Source organism: Gobio gobio (assembly GCF_949357685.1).
Source record: "Gobio gobio genome assembly, chromosome: 11".
Classification (NCBI taxonomy): Eukaryota; Metazoa; Chordata; class Actinopteri; order Cypriniformes; family Gobionidae; genus Gobio; species Gobio gobio.
Window position 1 is genome coordinate 309843 of NC_137104.1, and position 18830 is coordinate 328672.

The 18830-nt window shown below is 42.0% G+C and overlaps 1 protein-coding gene across 4 annotated transcripts in view; it reads right to left on the reverse strand.

The window, feature by feature from the left end:
- The window catches only part of tnxbb (tenascin XBb), a 48674-nt gene that overhangs the window by 11893 nt on the left and 17951 nt on the right, over positions 1-18830 (reverse strand). For 2 of the 4 annotated variants that reach the window (XM_079829046.1, XM_079829047.1), the window contains 7 exons: positions 14428-14581; positions 14077-14352; positions 9282-11354; positions 6841-6963; positions 5274-5417; positions 3728-3847; positions 3414-3566 (listed from right to left, as the gene is read on the reverse strand). In XM_079829046.1, coding sequence (XP_079685172.1) covers positions 3414-3566; positions 3728-3847; positions 5274-5417; positions 6841-6963; positions 9282-11354; positions 14077-14352; positions 14428-14581 — 3043 coding nt within the window. The remainder of the gene's footprint in view (positions 1-3413; positions 3567-3727; positions 3848-5273; positions 5418-6840; positions 6964-9281; positions 11355-14076; positions 14353-14427; positions 14582-18830) is intronic. The other 2 variants (XM_079829048.1, XM_079829049.1) reach the window with 1 other exon arrangement.

Below are 18830 nucleotides of genomic sequence, written 5' to 3' on the forward strand. Positions count from 1 at the left end.
AAGAGCTTATCGGAGTTGTTTTGCAGATACAAAGTTTACCAGTTATTAACCGCACCCTCGAAAAGGCATACGGTCTGTATATGTGTGTTTACTGTTAGTTGTTTGAGTGTTTTTGTGTATTTTGCTGTGTATGTCAATGGTAATGCAACGGAGAGAGATAGTTTGTGAATGAGACGTTAATGCGCACTTCTTATGCTTTGTTTGTTCAGCTCTTACGATGATTTTTTGGAGTGAATAACGATGCAATAAACTTGATAAACCATCAGTTAAGTTTGGCCATCATTCGGACGGGATATACGCTACAATCTCTGTCCAAAAACATCTTGGGATAAGGTTTTCACACTGACAGCTGTACATTGTAAGATATAGCAACTCCGTTTGTTTGTCCGAGTTAGCAACAGTAACTAAGGGGGGCGGGGCTTACCGATAGGTCAATTGGCACTAAGGGGCCTAAAGTGTGCCAAGAAAACATCCCCCACACCATTACACCACCACCACCAGCCTGCACAGTGGTAACAAGGCATGATGGATCCATGTTCTCATTCTGTTTACGCCAAATTCTGACTCTACCATCTGAATGTCTCAACAGAAATCCAGACTCATCAGACCAGACAACATTTTTCCAGTCTTCAACTGTCCAATTTTGGTGCAAATTGTCGCCTCTTTTTGCTATTTGTAGTGGAGATGAGTGGTACCCGGTGGGGTCTTCTGCTGTTGTAGCCCATCCGCCTCAAGGTTGTGTGTGTTGTGGCTTCACAAATGCTTTGCTGCAGACCTCGGTTGTAACGAGTGGTTATTTCAGTCAAAGTTGCTCTTCTATCAGCTTGAATCAGTCGGCCCATTCTCCTCTGACCTCTAGCATCAACAAGGCATTTTCTCCCACAGGACTGCCGCATACTGGATGCTTTTCCCTTTTCACACCATTCTTTGTAAACCCTAGAAATGGTTGTGTGTGAAAATCCCAGTAACTGAGCAGATTGTGAAATACTCAGACCGGCTCGTCTGGCACCAACAACCATGCCACGCTCAAAATAGCTTAAATCCCCTTTCTTTCCCAATCCGACATTCAGTGTGGAGTTCAGGAGATTGTCTTGACCAGGACCACACCCCTAAATGCATTGAAGCAACTGCCATGCGATTGGTTGATTAGATAATTGCATTAATGAGAAATTGAACAGGTGTTCCTAATAATCCTTTAGGTGAGTGTATATAGAATGTACTTTTTAACAGAGGTGGACAGTAACGAAGCACATTTACTTGAGTACTGTACTTTACTGAAGTATTATTTTATAGGGAAATTTTTACTTTAACTTCACTACATTTGAAAGCCAAATTTCGTACTTTTTACTCCACTACATTTCTATCAAGGTCCTCGAAGTCGAAAGTCGTTTCTGTAGCAGATTTGTAAGTCAGTGGCTGATTTTTTTCTTCTATAAAAGTTTTTTTAAATTTTTTTTATCAGTCTATCAGTAATCACTCGTGTAGGGTCATGTGAAGTTTCCCAACATTTTTTTAACACTGATCTTTTTATAGCAAAATGGAAGAAGACGGTTCCTCTGGGCGCAGTGTGTGCACCCATGGGAATACTTAAAAAGTAAGTTTCAGTTTTCTGAAAAGATTAAAGATTAGTTTCGTTACACTTGATGAATGTCTTGTAAAATGTTAAATGTAAATGAGAGAGAAAGAGAAGTATAGACATATGGATGAATCTGAAAAAGCCTGATGAGTTCAGTCTGGTTTTTGTGTCTCTCAGATGCCAGAGCACGAGAACTGAATAGAGCTTTCTTTTGCATTTTTTTCGCACTTATACAGACCAATACATACAAAATTTTCATTTTGGAAAGTATTTACGTAAACAAAGTTGATTATGTCTTAAGTGAACGTAAACAGTTGGGGGAATATTGGATGTGTATCAGTGTGTTGGATTTGTGCATTCTGCCTTAAAGTGACAGCAGTTTTGTAAAAAGCTTTGTAACTTTTAAGTATTTAATTAGTTCAAGGTGGTCGTATGCTAGCATGTCAGATGGAGCATCACTGACTGGCTTAAACCACCATGCGTGCATTCATACAACAATGCAACAATAATAAAATAATGCATTGACATAAAAAAAGGAAATGTATATTTGATACTTAAGTACTTTTAAAAGCAAGTACTTCTGTACTTTTACTTAAGTAAAAATAGTTCTTTACAACTTTCACTTGTAACGGAGTAATATTTGACCAGTACTTTTACTTTCCCTCGAGTAATGGAGTTGTGTACTTTGTCCACCTCTGCTTTTTAACGGTCGCGAAGTTCGTTCAAATTCAAATGTAGTACCTACTCACATCACACACTGCAGCGACGCCACATATCAAAGCAAAGCTCACTCTTTCAATGGAAATTCTGGAAAAACGTTCTGTAAGTGTCCATATTCTGCTCTTTCTCAGAGTCTAGATGTGTTTTCTGGCTCTACTAGAGCAGGTTTTCCTGCTTGAATGTTGATTATGTCCCCATATTCTCCAGTGTTGGGGTTCAGGTCATGGGCGGCCGAGGCTCATTGATGCCCGTGGGGTCCGATCAAACAGACGAGCTACTGGAGCTCAAACTGCTCAAGAAGTTAATGCTGGTTCTGATAGAAAGGGGTCAGAATACACAGAGCATCTCAGTTTGTGGAGTATGGACCAGTCAGGGTGCCCATGCTGACCCCTGTCCACCGCCCAAAGCACCAACAGTGGCCCGTGAGCATCAGAACTGGACCACGGAGCAATGGAAGAAGGTGGCCTGGTCTGATGATCACGTGTTCTTCTACATCACGTGGATGGCCGGGTGTGTGTGCGCGGGGCTTACCTGGGGAACACATGGCACCAGGTGCACTATGGGAAGAAGGCGTGGCAGCGGAGGCAGTGATGCTTTGGGCAATGTTCTGGGAAACCTTGGGTCCTCCATCATGTGGATGTGACTTTGACAGGTCCCACCTACCTAAGCATTGCTGAGCCCATGTCCAGCCTTTCATGGAAACGGTATTCCCTGTGGCTGTGGCTCTTTCAGCAGATAATGCGCCGCCACAAAGCACAAATGCTTCAGGAATGCTTTGAGGAGCACAACAACGAGTTAGCGTCCAAATTCCCCAGATCTCAGTCCAATAGAACATCTGTGGGATGAGCTGAACAGACAAGTCCGATCCATGGAGGCCCCGTCTCACAACTTGCAGGACTTCTGGTGCCCGATACCACAGCACACCTTCAGGGGTCTAGAGGAGTCCATGCCTCGGCGGGTCAGGGGAACAACACAGTATTAGGAAGGTGCTCATAATGTTATGCCTGACTGTCCTCTTTAATATGATTCTCTACAGCTTGAGGAGAACTGACGTCACACATCCACTGATAACCCCTGAGGAACGGGACTTTAGTTCCGGCTCTGGAGCGGTTCTGACCTGTGGTGGTGAAGCTGGCGGTGGCTCTGGAGCTGCTCAGGTCTCTCAGCTGGCTCTGGATGCTCACGCTGTAGCGTGTGGAGGATTGCAGACCCTGAAGCTGCTGCTCTGCTGCATTGCCAGACACTTTGATGGTTTTTCCAGACCCAGGTGCTTATGGGGAGATGGAGCAAAAACACAGGAGTATCATTTTTCAGCAATATTGAATAGTGTCTCAGTCCAAAGTATAAACACATTTTAGTATCATTTAGAGGGTAGATGCAGAGATATGCGACCTCTGAGTAGTTACACGCAGTTGTAACCCAAGCCTTTACCTGTGTCGGGACTGTACACAATGATGTAATGGTCGACGGTGGCCAGCGCGGGTCTCCAGAGCAGCAGCGCTTTACTGTCCGTCACGTTTATGACCCTCAGGTCTGTGGGAGCATCAGGCACTGAGGAAAACAGCGGAGGTGAAGCGAGATCGGCTGCGGAGTTCAGTACAACCCTACCAATACCTACTACTACCCTCATTTATCAGATGCTTTGAATCCACAGTTATTTCCAATCATTTTTATACCGTACACCGAATTAGTTTAGTTGCTCCACATAATAATCAAACTGTCTTCAGTGTTTAACACCACAACTGCAATTACACACTCAGCTTTAGAGTAAAATCAAGATAACACTTTATTTCAATGCTCCTTACAGACATTCTACTAACCCGAACCCTACATATAATCCGATGGGAGTTACCTGACATGTAGTTGCAGTTACTTATAGTTAGTGGAATGTCTAAAGTGGACTATCGAAATAAAGTGTAGCCAAAATCAAGTGACTACATTGATTAACCCTCTGGGGTTCTTCATTTATGGGTCACACTCAGGACCTTTGGGTCAAAAATGCCCCGGAGGGCGGGATTAAGATAAAAAAGATTTGAGTAAAATCAATGAAATATAATTTTGTTCAATAATATTTTTTCTTTTTTGGTGTTTTGAGATAATTTTATTATTTATAATTAATATTTATGCAATAATAATGATAAATTTTTTCCCATTGAATATAATAAAAAATGTGTGTATACTATATATATATATATATAATTTGTTTTATTTTTTTATTAAAGCTGTATTTCATTTTAGAGTCAAGCCTAGGCCTCATGAAAGCAATTTTTTAAATGAGATCGGTGCCATCCGGTGGACACATTGAGCATTTTTATCACGCAATAGCACATTTTTACCACTATAGTGGATCTTGCGTTTTATAAAACAATAAAAAAAATCGTAGCTTCTTCGGAATGGTCCAAAACTTGGTAACTTTATTGGTACTTGGTATATGAACACCCATTTTGGGGACAGGATTTGAAAAGTCTAAGTGGTCGTAAAAAAATAGTCACACTCAGGACCTTCGGGTCAAAAATGACCCCCATCGGAAATGAATGGGAAATTAGTTTTTTGTGCATACAATCTACAAATCAGCCAGGATGCAGAAAAAAAGAACTCAAAAGTGAAGATCTCTAAAACATCAAGAGTGCAAAACAGAAAAAAACACACACACTTATACACACAAAAACACGCACACACAAATTAACGCGTGCTATTCCAAAAGTTAATTGTGTTTTTGTGTGTGTGTGTGAGAGTGTTTTTAGTCTGTTTTGCACTCTTGATGTTTTAGAGATCTTCACTGTTGAGTCCTTTTTTCTGCATCCTGGCTGATTTGTAGATTGTATGCACAAAAAAACTCATTTCCCATTAATTTCCTATGGGGGTCATTTTTGACGATAGTGGTCTTGACAGAACTAGCAGAAGACAGACGATTCTTGTGAAAGTTCATTTATCAGCCTTCCCTATGTCACTCTTTCTGGGATGATGTGAAACTCACAGGTGGTCATGGTGTCTTTGATGGAGTCGCTCTCATCTTGTCCGAGCACCGACATCACGCTGACCTCATAGGTGGAGCCGGGCGACATCGGCGAGAGATTCAGACGGAGCGTTTCTGAGTCCACGCTAACAGAGATCGGCTCACCTGCCAACGACAGAGAACACACACTGTCCATCAACAGGGTACAAATTATGGCCTCTGGAAAGTAAAAGGAGGTGCTAAAAGTCCTCATGAAATCAAAGAGAACATTCTTATTTTTGTATGGACTGTATTTATGCACATCATTAGTGTGTTAATAATCTTGAGTCAGAATAACTTAAAGGGTTAGTTCACCCAAAAATGAAAATTGTGTCATTAATGACTGAGCCTCATGTGGTTGGACACCCGTCAGACCTCCGTTCATCTTCAGACACAAATGAAGATATTTTAGTGTAAAGCTGATGCTGAGAAAGGCTTCAGATAGGCCTCCATTGGCATTCAGTACATTTACACTCACAAGACCCATAAAAGGCACTAAAAACGTCGTTACAAAGTCCATCTCACCACAGCGGCTCTACAATAATTTTACGAAGCGACGACAATAGTTTTTGTGCGCAAAAAAAATCAAATTAACACCTTTATCCAGCTTGTTCTTGTCTTCCGTGTGTGTCTCCACGACGCATGCGTGAGAATATGAGCAGATCCGGCGTTCGGACACATGACCCAGAAGAGATTTGTTTACGAGCAGAGGAAGACGCGCGTGTCTCAGCTGTTGAATTCTACACTGATCGTGCTTTAGGTCTCGGTGTAGTTCTCAAAATGGGGCTAAAGTGAGCATTTCATGGATTCCCGAACGCCGGATCTGCTCATATTCTCACGCATGCGTCGTGGAGACACACACGGAAGACAATAACAAGCTGGATAAAGGTGTTATTTTGATTATTTTTTTGCGCACAAAAACTATTGTCGTCGCATCTTAAAATTATTGTAGAGCCGCTGTGGTGAGATGGACTTTGTAACTTTAGTTTTTAGTGCCTTTTATGGGTCTTGTGAGTGTAAATGTACTGAATGCCAATGGAGGCCTGTCTGAAGCCTTTCTCAGCATCAGCTTTACACTAAAATATCTTCATTTGTGTCTGAAGATGAACGGAGGTCTGACGGGTGTCCAACCACATGAGGGTGAGGAATTAATGACAGAATTTTCATTTTTGGGTGAAATAACCCTTTAATCTCTTCTCTGATGGCGAGGGCGGGGCCACCTGTCACTCACATGAGATCCACCAATAGCAAACCACAACCATCCAATCAATTCCCCACAGACACAATCAAGCCCGCCCTACATTTGTTTTTGTTTGAGAAGCGATTGACTCAATGTACGGCATACTAGAGGAGAAAAGACGAGTGTAACTTCTGTTTTTCACTCACCATTCTATGAAATGTTAATTCCCAAGCTCAGGAGGTCAAAATCAAGGAGTTTTACAAGTTATTCAACCCAAAATGATGCAATAATACGACTGTGAGACACAACAGACTCTGTGAATGAATGTGATTCGAGCCTCTGATGCGGTTAAACTGAGGGTTACTGTACCTTCTTGTACATGAGTGTGTGTGATCTTGTATCCAGACACCTTGCTCTTGGGTTTGGTCCAGGACACAGTGAAAGAGCTGTCGGTCACTTCGCTGAAGACGAGGTCAGACGGAGGCTCCGGGCCTGAATGAGCAGAACATTACAAACAGGTCAGAATGAGAAAGAGGCAGAGAGACGGAAAGAAAGAGAAGTTCCCAAGAGAGAGTCCTCACAAAAAAGGTCAAGGATAAAGGAGAACAACAAATAACCCTTAGAGAGAGAGAGAGAGAGAGAGAGAGAGAGAGAGAGAGAGAGAGAGAGAGAGAGAGAGAGAGAGAGAGAGAGAGAGAGAGAGAGAGAAAGACGTAAGGACGAATACAAAACCAGAATAAAACATAGTTAAGCAGTTCTTGTTTATTCTCTGGTCTCTGTGAAAACCCTCACATAAGACTAACACTATGGGTTATTGAGTGTATATATGTGCAGTCCAAACATATATACAGTATATCTACTATACAGAGCCGGACGGAAACCTGGCTGTTAATGACGGACACGAGATCCTGCACAGAAAACACAAGCATGAGATTATGATGCTGCTCATTTCAACCTGGAGAGGAGAAGAACAAATGCAGAGAGAGATGAGTGAGGAAGTGAAGGAGACATTGTGAACAGCCGTCAAGTCATTGGATGGAAAAAAGCACAGTTTGTGTTTTGTTGGCCAACATGAACAGGTTATGACAGGAGACTGACCCGCCGCTGAGGGTGGACCGCGGTCTTACCCTGGACTGAGCGTGAGTGATGGAGGACACATGAAGCTCTGACTGAAATCTTACCCTGGATGAGAGAAGATCAGAGCAGCGGTAAATGCTCGTGAGCAGGGATATATGTCTATCATTAGATTACCGTCTGCAGAAAATCATTCTGACTGATCCCTCAGTTTGTAAAGATGAACAAAAACATATCAACAGTGATGCACAACAGAAAGCATTTCCCAAGGTTTATATACGCAGAACTTGTGTTTATGAAATAATGAATGAACGAACCACATTCAGAGTAAAAATACCGTCAGCTCAAATCAGATGAAAGGCTGTTTATACTGAACTATTATTTCACACATTGAATGTGATTCGGTTTGATTTGTCTTCATTTTCTCAAACAGAAGGACAAGCTGAAATTGTTTTCTGTGGTAATCAATAGCATGGTTCTGTTCTTAAACCAGAATATATGAACAAAGTAATCTGTACACTACACATGTATTGAGTAATGGCTTACTTGTATAATCCAATGTTAATATTAGTTATGAACAGTTAGTTATTACCAAATGAATGGAGACAATGTTAAGGGGAAACTATTAAACAGCTCTTTTTGTCTGCTGATATTCAAGACACACATTTGCCTGATGAGACGTGTGTGGACGGACATACTGACACAAGCTCTTAACTCTTTCCACGCCAGAGATTATATCACTCAGCACAACCCACTGTCGATACACACACATTATATACACATTTATATAATTTATTATTTATCATATAGCACCTATTGCACATTGGATCTCTACTGTGAATAATAATGTATACTGTACATTGTATACTATTATTATTATTATTATAGCGTAATGTATATTGTTTAATGTATGTTTTAGTGTGTATATTGTTTAAAGTATATTGTTTAAAGTATATTGTTTAAAGTATATGTATATTGTAAGTATGTGTATATTGGTTAAAGCTGTGAGAACCACACTCACATTGTGTAAATTATTTATTGTTTATTGTAGAGTTTACTGTGCTGTGAGTAATTGTGGGCGCATCAGTGTAATCTGATGCTGCTCTAAATGTTGTACATGTCATGTCGTGACTACTATGTTGCTCGGAACTGCACCAAGAATTTCACCTGCTGTTGCACTTGTGTACATGGCTGTGTGACAATAAAGTGATTTGATTTGATTTGATTTGATGTTTTAAAAAGTCTGCATTTTTGATCAATTTCACAGGAAGCAGTCCGGATGGGATTCGTTTCCTCTTCATGGGTTCGTCATTTCATTCTTTAATGTTTGAAAATCACGTTATTTTACATGTGCGTCAGCAATGCTTCTGTCGCTTGTTTCTGCGTCTTCTTCGCCTGTGTTTGGATCTGGAGATTCAGTACTAGAGGATGTGTAATAGTGAAAGATGGCGGGGAAAGAGTTAACGCTGCTCAGTATGTATCCCACACACTGTCCACAAAAGACCAAATGCACAGGGTTAGCACTGAGAACAAAGGTTTATTAACATGTACACACTGCATGAACTTTAATCAAATCTTTGCTTTGATTAAAAGCCCTTGATAGTCAAGAGTATACGGTACACTTATCAGCAGGGAAAGCAACAGTGCTAAGCAGTAGAACTGAAGACATCCTAAACATGTCCTAACTAGAGCATTCAGATGAAGGTTCAGCAGAACGGGCGTCTGGTTTTGGGTACCTGTGTGAGTGATGAGGCTGTGAGTTTTGGAGCGAAACGCAGGTCCCTTCCCAAAGATGGACACAGAGTACCTGGTCCACGGGCTGAGGTTGGTCATGTGGTGTGAACGGGCCGATCCAGGGAGAACTGAAGTCATGTTTCCTCCACTCTTCTCAATCCATACATTGGGAGCGGATTGGATTGCAGACTTTCCTTTGCTCAAGATATGTTTCTTGACTGCTGTTGTCCCATCATCAACTCCTTCCTCGCCGTTTCTTTCATCTTTTTCCATCTCATCCTTTTCTTTGTTTTCTGGTCCGAGCTCAGTTTGAGTGATTATGAAGTGATTGAACTTGTCTTTGGGGGCCGCCCATGTCAGTACAATCCCTGTTGATGTGGCATTGACCCCCACATGCTCAACGGATCCGGTTTCGCCCAACACAGTCTCATTATCGTTTTCCATTAGATGGTCTGTGGAAAAAGAGCGATCAGAGTTTCCTTTCCCAAACGGACTGGTGTTTGGGCCCACTTGAGTGGTACCACTGTGTTTTATTTGGGAATGTCTGTTGGCCGCATGTCCACTGGCGGCCCCATTGGTCCTGTTGATTACTGCATTCGCTCTAATCCTAATGCCGTTTGCTTTAGGTGGTAAGGCAGGTTGGATCGGACTGGCTTGGCTGCTGGTCCTGTTGTTTCTCATTATGGGTTTTAAAGGAAAACCTCGTCTGATGGGTCCGCGGGAAGGGTGTTGAGGCGGCTCTAGAACTGGCCTTGTGCGGTTCAGAAACGGACTGACATTGGGACGCCGAGGAAGGGAACCCCTAAAAGGCGTCCGACGAAACGGCATTGGATCCGAAGCTTCTTGTTTCAAGAGGAATTTGACGGGTAATGGAGTCGTCTCCGTGCTTGACTTGTGAGCAAGTTCAGGAGTTGAATCGGGTGTGGTTGGAAATCTTGGAGGTTCTTTTGTAAAACCAGGGGCAATGGAACTTGGCCAAGATGGACGCTTCTCTTTCTGCGCCTCTGAAGACGATGAAGTTGACCTAAAAAGTGGCCGACCTACTAATGGTGGAAGAGATAACCCTGGGTGTTTTGTTCTAGCTGGCTGTCTGGGGATGGATGATGGAGGGTTTTTCCTCGCTGTTGGCTGGTTTCTTGCTGTGTGTTGGTTCGCTCTCTCCGGTTGAGCGGATGTGGAGATGTGAGGAGATGTGGTGGTGAGGGACAGGGACAGTGTTGTCTCAGGACGTCTCGTTGAATAGGGAGTGTTTTCCTCCAGCTCTTCTTCTTGCTCCTTCACACTCCGTCTGGCTTCAGAAGTCTCCGCGTTAGGCTCGTCCATGTCGTTGGTGGTAGACCTGTCTGTCAGAAGTTTGACGAGCTCATTTCCATTAACATGGCCGAACATAACTGTCAGGTTTTTAGACAGCACTTTGCCATCGGTCATGTTTCCATCGATCTTCCTGTACCCAACCAAAACCTTCCGAACACATTTCGTCCCATTTATATAGGCCGTTATGTTCTTTTCTGCCGTGATTGTCGGCTCGTCGGTTGTGAAAGGATGTGGCGTGGTGTGTTTCTGAACGGTGGATCTCGGGTTATTCTCGCCTGATCCCATTCTAATAACGGTCTCAATGTTCCCCTTGTGAGATCTTGTCTCTTTCAGTGCCAGGGTTTTCCCACCGGGAGCAGGATGAGCTGGGTCTACATTCGGCCTCAGTGGATACCATGCTATTGACCTGTTTGAAGAAGGCACAACGATTCCCCCTTTCACTCCAATCTTGGAAGAATTGAAATGTTTTATTCCTGGACTATAAGGTCTTCTTATGGTGTCTGACTGTGTGCCGGGTCTGGGAAGCATCCCATGCTTTCCCACGGACAGTGGTCTTTTTTGCCCAGGTCTAACATGTAAGCCTGGTTTGAATCTGCCGGTATTTCCTGTTCTTTCTGAACTTTCAACCTTTCCGTCTTTTCCCAGCCCTTGCTTTCGCAGGAAGAGTGTTGTGTTTGTGAGCCTCGGTGTCTTGTCTTTGTTGTTTCCAGGCTCCACATCTTCCGTCATGGCCATCCTGGTTTCAGGCTCTGAGACGTTCCCTAAAGGCACGAATGAAGTGTAAAATTTGGATGCAAAATGAACTCGGCGGAGCTGTAAATGGAAACCCTGTTAATAAAAAGATGGTGTTAATGCATCAGGTTAAGTCAGTTATCCAAACGGTTCTGGCGTTGGCATGGCCACTCGGCATCAGCTCCACTTTGAGTCCTATAGAAACCTGGGGAGGTTTTCATTTTCTGCAAGAAAGAAGAAAGGTAAAAGCTTCCTGAAGAAATAGAAATGTGGCATTGCTGGTTAGAGTGAAGATGTGTGTGTGTGTGTGTGTGTACATTCTTCACAATAAAACAGATGAGAAAGTGATCCAGTCACGCACATCTACACGAGACTCTTCTCTTTTAAACCAAACTCTGAGTCTCTCCACATATAAAACTCAATCCCAGTATCCTGCACGTTTCCACAGTGAGGTCACTGGTGTGTAAATATGACTGACTGGCATATACAATCATAGTGGGTCTCGTCTGAATTCACTGGCTATAAATATGTTTCATACTATGATGACTTTTCCTTGTACTCTCATTACCTGTTAGTCTTGCCATGCAAACGGCCTGGACTCATATCCTGACCTCAGATCAGTGTTTTCATGAGACGGTAAATACCAGCGTTTGATTGTTAAAATGTCAGAGACAATGTCTGGTAAAAATACTAACACAAAGCAGACATACATTAGTATGTTCATAAGTACAACTTTCATAATCATATTTGTTCCCAGACAGCAGAAGAGTGATCTGGTACACGTGGAGTCCAGATGTGGCCCGGGTCCGGCCCGACCCTGCTGCTGTTTTCATCTCATTACTCATTTACAAGATACGTTTACTGGAAATGCAAGATGAGTTCAGTCATTAAAGGAACAGTTCACCCAAACATGAACATGAGCCCATGATTTACTCTCCCTCAACTCATCCTCTGAATGTGTGACATTCATCTCTCAGACGAACACAATCAGAGTTACCATATTAATAAATGTCCTGACTCTTACACGCTTTATGATGGCAGCCCAAAATTTAAAGCCAAAAAAGTGCATCTATCCATCATATAACTGCTCCACACGGCTCCGAGGGTTAATAAAGGCCTGAAGCGAATCCATAGGTTTGTGTAAGAAAAATATTCATATTTAACACATTATAAAGTAATATATCTATTTATAGATGCACTTTTATGATGGATGGATGCACTTTTATGATGGATAGATGCACTTTTATGATGGATGGATGCACTTTTATGATGGATAGATGCACTTTTATGATGGATGGATGCACTTTTATGATGGATGGATGCACTTTTATGATGGATAGATGCACTTTTATGATGGACGGATGCACTTTTATGATGGATAGATGCACTTTTATGATGGACAGATGCACTTTTATGATGGATGGATGCACTTTTATGATGGATAGATGCACTTTTATGATGGACAGATGCACTTTTATGATGGATAGATGCACTTTTATGATGGATAGAGCTCTTATGATGGACAGATGCACTTTTATGATGGATAGAGCTCTTATGATGGACAGATGCACTTTTATGATGGATAGAGCTCTTATGATGGACAGATGCACTTTTATGATGGATAGATGCACTTTTATGATGGATAGAGCTCTTATGATGGACAGATGCACTTTTATGATGAACGGATGCACTTTTATGATGGATAGATGCACTTTTATGATGGACAGATGCACTTTTATGATGGATAGATGCACTTTTATGATGGATAGATGCACTTTTATAATGGATGGATGCACTTTTATGATGGACGGATGCACTTTTATGATGGACAAATGCACTTTTATGATGGATGGATGCACTTTTATGATGGATAGATGCACTTTTATGATGGGTGGATGCACTTTTATGATGATAGATGCACTTTTATAATGGATAGATGCACTTTTATAATGGATGGATGCACTTTTATGATGGATAGATGCACTTTTATGATGGATGGATGCACTTTTATGATGGACAGATGCACTTTTATGATGGATAGATGCACTTTTATGATGGATAGATGCACTTTTATGATGGATAGAGCTCTTATGATGGACAGATGCACTTTTATGATGAACGGATGCACTTTTATGATGGATGGATGCACTTTTATGATGGATAGATGCACTTTTATGATGGATAGATGCACTTTTATAATGGATGGATGCACTTTTATGATGGACGGATGCACTTTTATGATGGACAGATGCACTTTTATGATGGATAGATGCACTTTTATGATGGACGGATGCACTTTTATGATGATAGATGCACTTTTATAATGGATAGATGCACTTTTATAATGGATGGATGCACTTTTATGATGGACGGATGCACTTTTATAATGGATAGATGCACTTTTATGATGATAGATGCACTTTTATGATGGATGGATGGATGCACTTTTTTGGGGACATGTTTTAATATAACTCTGATTGTGTTCATCTGAGAGAAGAATTCACACACTGAGGATGAGTTGAGGGAGAGTAAATCATGGGGTCATGTTCATGTTTGGGTGAACTGTCCCAACTATCATCAAAATGAAGTGAGTTAGAACATGACAGCAGAGGTTTAGGCCGTCCACAGCTCTGTATACCTGCTACTTTTAAAGACATTGTGCTTTAATTTTGAAGACACTGGCGTGTTCCACATCATTCTGAGAGCTGTAAATGTTAGTGTGATGCTGTAACTCATCTTCCGGAGACTCACCCGGTGTGGCCTGGACGGTCGCTGGTCGGCTCCGGACTCCATCTTTCTCCGCCACTAATGAGACGTCGTACAGGCGTCCCGGCTCCAGGCCGTCGATCCGGGCGGAGTCTCTCTCCGGGGGCAGGCTCATCTCTGGAAGTCTGCCGGATCCATCTGTCTGATTGGGTGCAATGGAGAGGACGTACCTGTCAATCTCCCCCTGTGCCTTCTCCCATTGGACAATGACAGATGTAGTGCTGGTCTTCACCACCCGCAGGTCCTCTGGCCCAGAGATCACTGTCCAGACACACAGCAGTGAATGAGTGAGTGGTTAAAGCTGTAGCTCCAGACAGTGCTGTTGCTCAGACTCACATGTGGTGAACTGCGCCATGCTCTCCGCTCCCATCACGCCGTCCTTCTGCCCAGTAAGGCTGACCCTGTACTGCTGTCCAGCGGCCAGTCCCACCTGAGTGAACGTATCCAGTCTGCCGCTGATTCTGGAGCTGATCTTCTGCTCCGCTTCCTTCTGTAGAGAGAGCCACTAATAAATCAGTCAAATATCACACTGCAAAAAATGCTTTTCTTACTCAGTATTTTTGTCTTGTTTTAGTCCAAATATCTAAAAAATATTACATTAAAGGGTTAGTTCAGCCAAAAATGTAAATTGTGTCATTAATGACTGAGCCTCATGTGGTTGGACACCCGTCAGACCTCCGTTCATCTTCAGACACAAATGAAGATATTTTAGTGTAAATCTGATGCTCTGAAAGGCCTCCATTGGCTCAACTTTACACTCTCAAGACCCTTAAAAGACACTAAAGACTAAAGTTACAAAGTCCATCTCACTACAGCGGCTCTACAATAACTTTATGAAGACGAGAACTGTAGTGAGATGGACTTTGTAACTTTAGTCTTTAGTGTCTTTTAAGGGTCTTGAGAGTGTAAAGTTGAGCCAATGGAGGCCTTTCAGAGCATCAGATTTACACTAAAATATCTTCATTTGTGTCTGAAGATGAACGGAGGTCTGACGGGTGTCCAACCACATGAGGCTCAGTCATTAATGACACCATTTACAGTTTTGGGTCAACTAACCCTTTAAGAAACATTTACTAGACAAGCAAAAGTTTTTGTCTCGTTTTGGGGGGAAATATCTCAAAATTAAGTGAGTTTTTGCTTAAAATAAGCAAATTAATCTGCCAGTGGGGTAAGCAAAATAATCTTGTTTTCTATTTGAATTAAGATTAGTTTGCTTACCCCATTTGCAGATTATTTTGCTTATTTTAAGTAAAAACTCAGGTAACACATACGGGTGCACTAATATGCATTAATTCATGCTTCACTAATGCACAGATAATCATGAGTTAATGTATGACTCATGAAGAACTAAACCATTCATTAATGATTACTGCATCAGCAACTAATGAAGATTCTATATGATTCATAGATTAAATAATCATTAAATTGTTATTAGTAAAATGTGTCATATTGTATTAATTTCCTAATAACATATTATATTAACTAATAATTTAAATTAATGTGTTAATGAAGCCATGCATTTCCACTTCCAGTTGTCTGCTTTAATGAATCATTAGCTAACGATTTGCAAAGATATCATTATGTTATGACTTTACTTGTTGAGGCACATGACTGTTAACTAATTAAAAATTAATTCACAACTCATAACCATAATGACATATTACTTAACAATTAATTAACAGTCATGTGCCTCAACAAGTAAAGTCATAACATAATATCTTTGCAAATTGTTAACTAATGATTCATTAAAGCAGACAACTGGAAGTGGAAATGCATGGCTTTGACCCATTGTGGTAATTAACACACTAATTTAAATGATTAGTTAATATAATAAGTTATTATGGAATTAATACATGATGTCATATTTAATTAATAACAATTCAAATATTATTTAATCTATGAATCATATAGAATCTTCATTAGTTGCTGATGCAGTAATCATTAATGAATGGTTTAGTTCTTCATGAGTCATACATTAACTCATGATTATCTGTGCATTAGTGAAGCATGAATTAATGCATATTAGTGCACCCGTATTGTAAAGTGTTAGCAAAACTAACTTAATTATTAGTTATTTCCCCCCAAAACAAGACAAAAACTTTTGCTTGTCTAGTAAATGCTTCTTGTTTTGAGAATTTTTAGATGTTTGGACCAGAAACAAGACAAAAATACTAAGTAAGGAAAGCATTTTTTTGCAACTGATGTGTGTGTGTTTCTTATTTAAAGGGGATATCTACAATAGCCACTAATATTCCTACCGTGTTTATTTACTGCTGTGATACAAATAAGCAAAAGAGCTGCATTTAAAGGAGAATTAGTGCGTATTTGATGACTTCACTGCAGAAAAATCATCATGTTTTCCCTTTGAATGAAGTTTTCTCTCTGACTCACTGGCAGATCGTTGTTCTTGTTTTGAGCACAAACTCTTTATAAATATCTTACTATCTTCAGTCATTTCTCTCTCCAGTAAATGTGTCTTGATTTAAGAATGTTTAGATATTTGTGCTGGAGTATGAACAATGGGAGTTTCTTTCTTCCACCATAAATAATGAAGGGCCTGTAATTGACACAGAAAGTCACGGCTTAAGAGTTTTCCTGATGATGGAGTTCATGAAGTCAGTAATGCACTCATTAGCTGAAGGGAACAGTATTTGACCGATTACAGAACTAACGTGAGAGTCATATTTAGCTCATATGTTGGCAAGGCCTGCGTCCAGCGCTTCATTAGCCGGTGTCCTCCCTCTTGTGGTCCAGGTAATGGTGTCCAGCTGAGGGTTAGTTAGGGTTAGTTAGGGTTAGTTAGGGGTAGTTAGGTGCTGGCCGATCTGTGGGTTATTGATCAGGGAAGCTCTGCTGTTGTTGTTGTGCTCCTGCTGTGTCCAGCAGCTGTGCTGTGATGTCATCTCTGTTTTTGACCGTGTTTACGCTTCCCTAGCAACAAGCATCCCACATCTGTCTCTCTTTCTGTCTTCACTCTGTGAACTCTCTCACTCTGCTCAGTCATGTTCCTCCTCCATCGCTCTTACACCCTCCCGTTCATGTGTGGTAGAGATCAACTCTGTGTCTTTGCAGAGCAACTGTTCCTGATGGCGTCCTCCAACATCTGCTCATTACAGCGTTCCCCTTCGCTCTCCGTCTGTATGTTGTGTTATGACGACCAGCGAGCGAAGGCCAATAAACACCAGTTTTATTGTTGTAGGTGCGGTGGCTGATCACGGATGTGGACGTTTCTCACAGTTCTGCTCTGTGAATTAAAGTAACTCGAGAGCTTCATACAGACAGATCAATTTCCAGTGGAGCCAAAAGTCTGAGAGAGTTTTATAATTTAATACAAACTCCTGCGCTGTGAGTGAAAATAAAGAGTGTACATGAATCTGGTAGTATGTGCCTCAGTGTAATCGTGGATGGTCAGGCTGATGATCTGTGAAATACTGCAGGATCTCTGAACACAAACACATTCGGTATTTCAGTTTCAATGATGTAACGCTGTTCATGTCTAAACCTGTCACTGACTGCTACACCTCTGATATTTAACATATTGACTGACCAGCCAACTGACTGACTGACAGACCAACAAACTGACCAACCGACCAACTGACCCACCAACCAACTGACTGACTGACCAACCAATCGACTGACAGACCAACCAACTGACCAACCGACCAACTAACCCACCAAACAACTGACTGATTAACTGACTAACCGACCGACTAACTGGCCGACCAACCAACTGACTGACTGACCAACCGACTGACTGACTGACAGACCAACAGACTGACCCACCAACTAACCGACTGATTAACTGACTAACCGACCGACTAACTGACTGACCAACCAACTGACTTACAGACCAACCGACTGACTAACTGACTAACCGACCGACTAACTGACCGACCAACCAACTGACTGACCGACCAAACGACTGACTAACCGACCGACTAACTGACCGACCAACCGACTGACTGACTGACCCACCAACTAACCGACTGATTAACTGACTAACCGACCGACTAACTGACTGACCAACCAACTGACTTACAGACCAACCGACTGACTAACTGACTAACCGACCGACTAACTGACCGACCAACCAACTGACTGACCGACCAACCGACTGACTAACCGACCGACTAACTGACCGACCAACCGACTGACTGACTGACCCACCAACTAACCGACTGATTAACTGACTAACCGACCGACTAACTGACCGACCAACCGACTGACTGACTGACCCACCAACTAACCGACTGATTAACTGACTAACCGACCGACCAACTAACTGACTGACCAACCAACTGACTGACAGACCAACCGACTGACTAACTGACTAACCGACCGACTAACTGACTGACCAACCAACTGACTGACAGACCAACCGACTGACTAACTGACTAACCGACCGACTAACTGACCGACCAACCAACTGACTGACAGACCAACCGACTGACCCGCCAACTTACCGACTGACTAACTGACTAACCGACCAACTAACTGACTAACCGACTGACCAGCCAACTGACAGACCAACCGACTGACCCACCAACTAACCGACTGACTAACTGACTAACTGACTGACCAGCCAACTGACTGACCAACCAACTAACTGACCGACCAACCAACTGACTGATCAACTGACTGACCCACCAACTAACCGACTGACTAACCGACTGACCAGCCAACTGACTGATCAACCGACTGACTGACAGACCAACCGACTGACTAACTGACTAACCGAC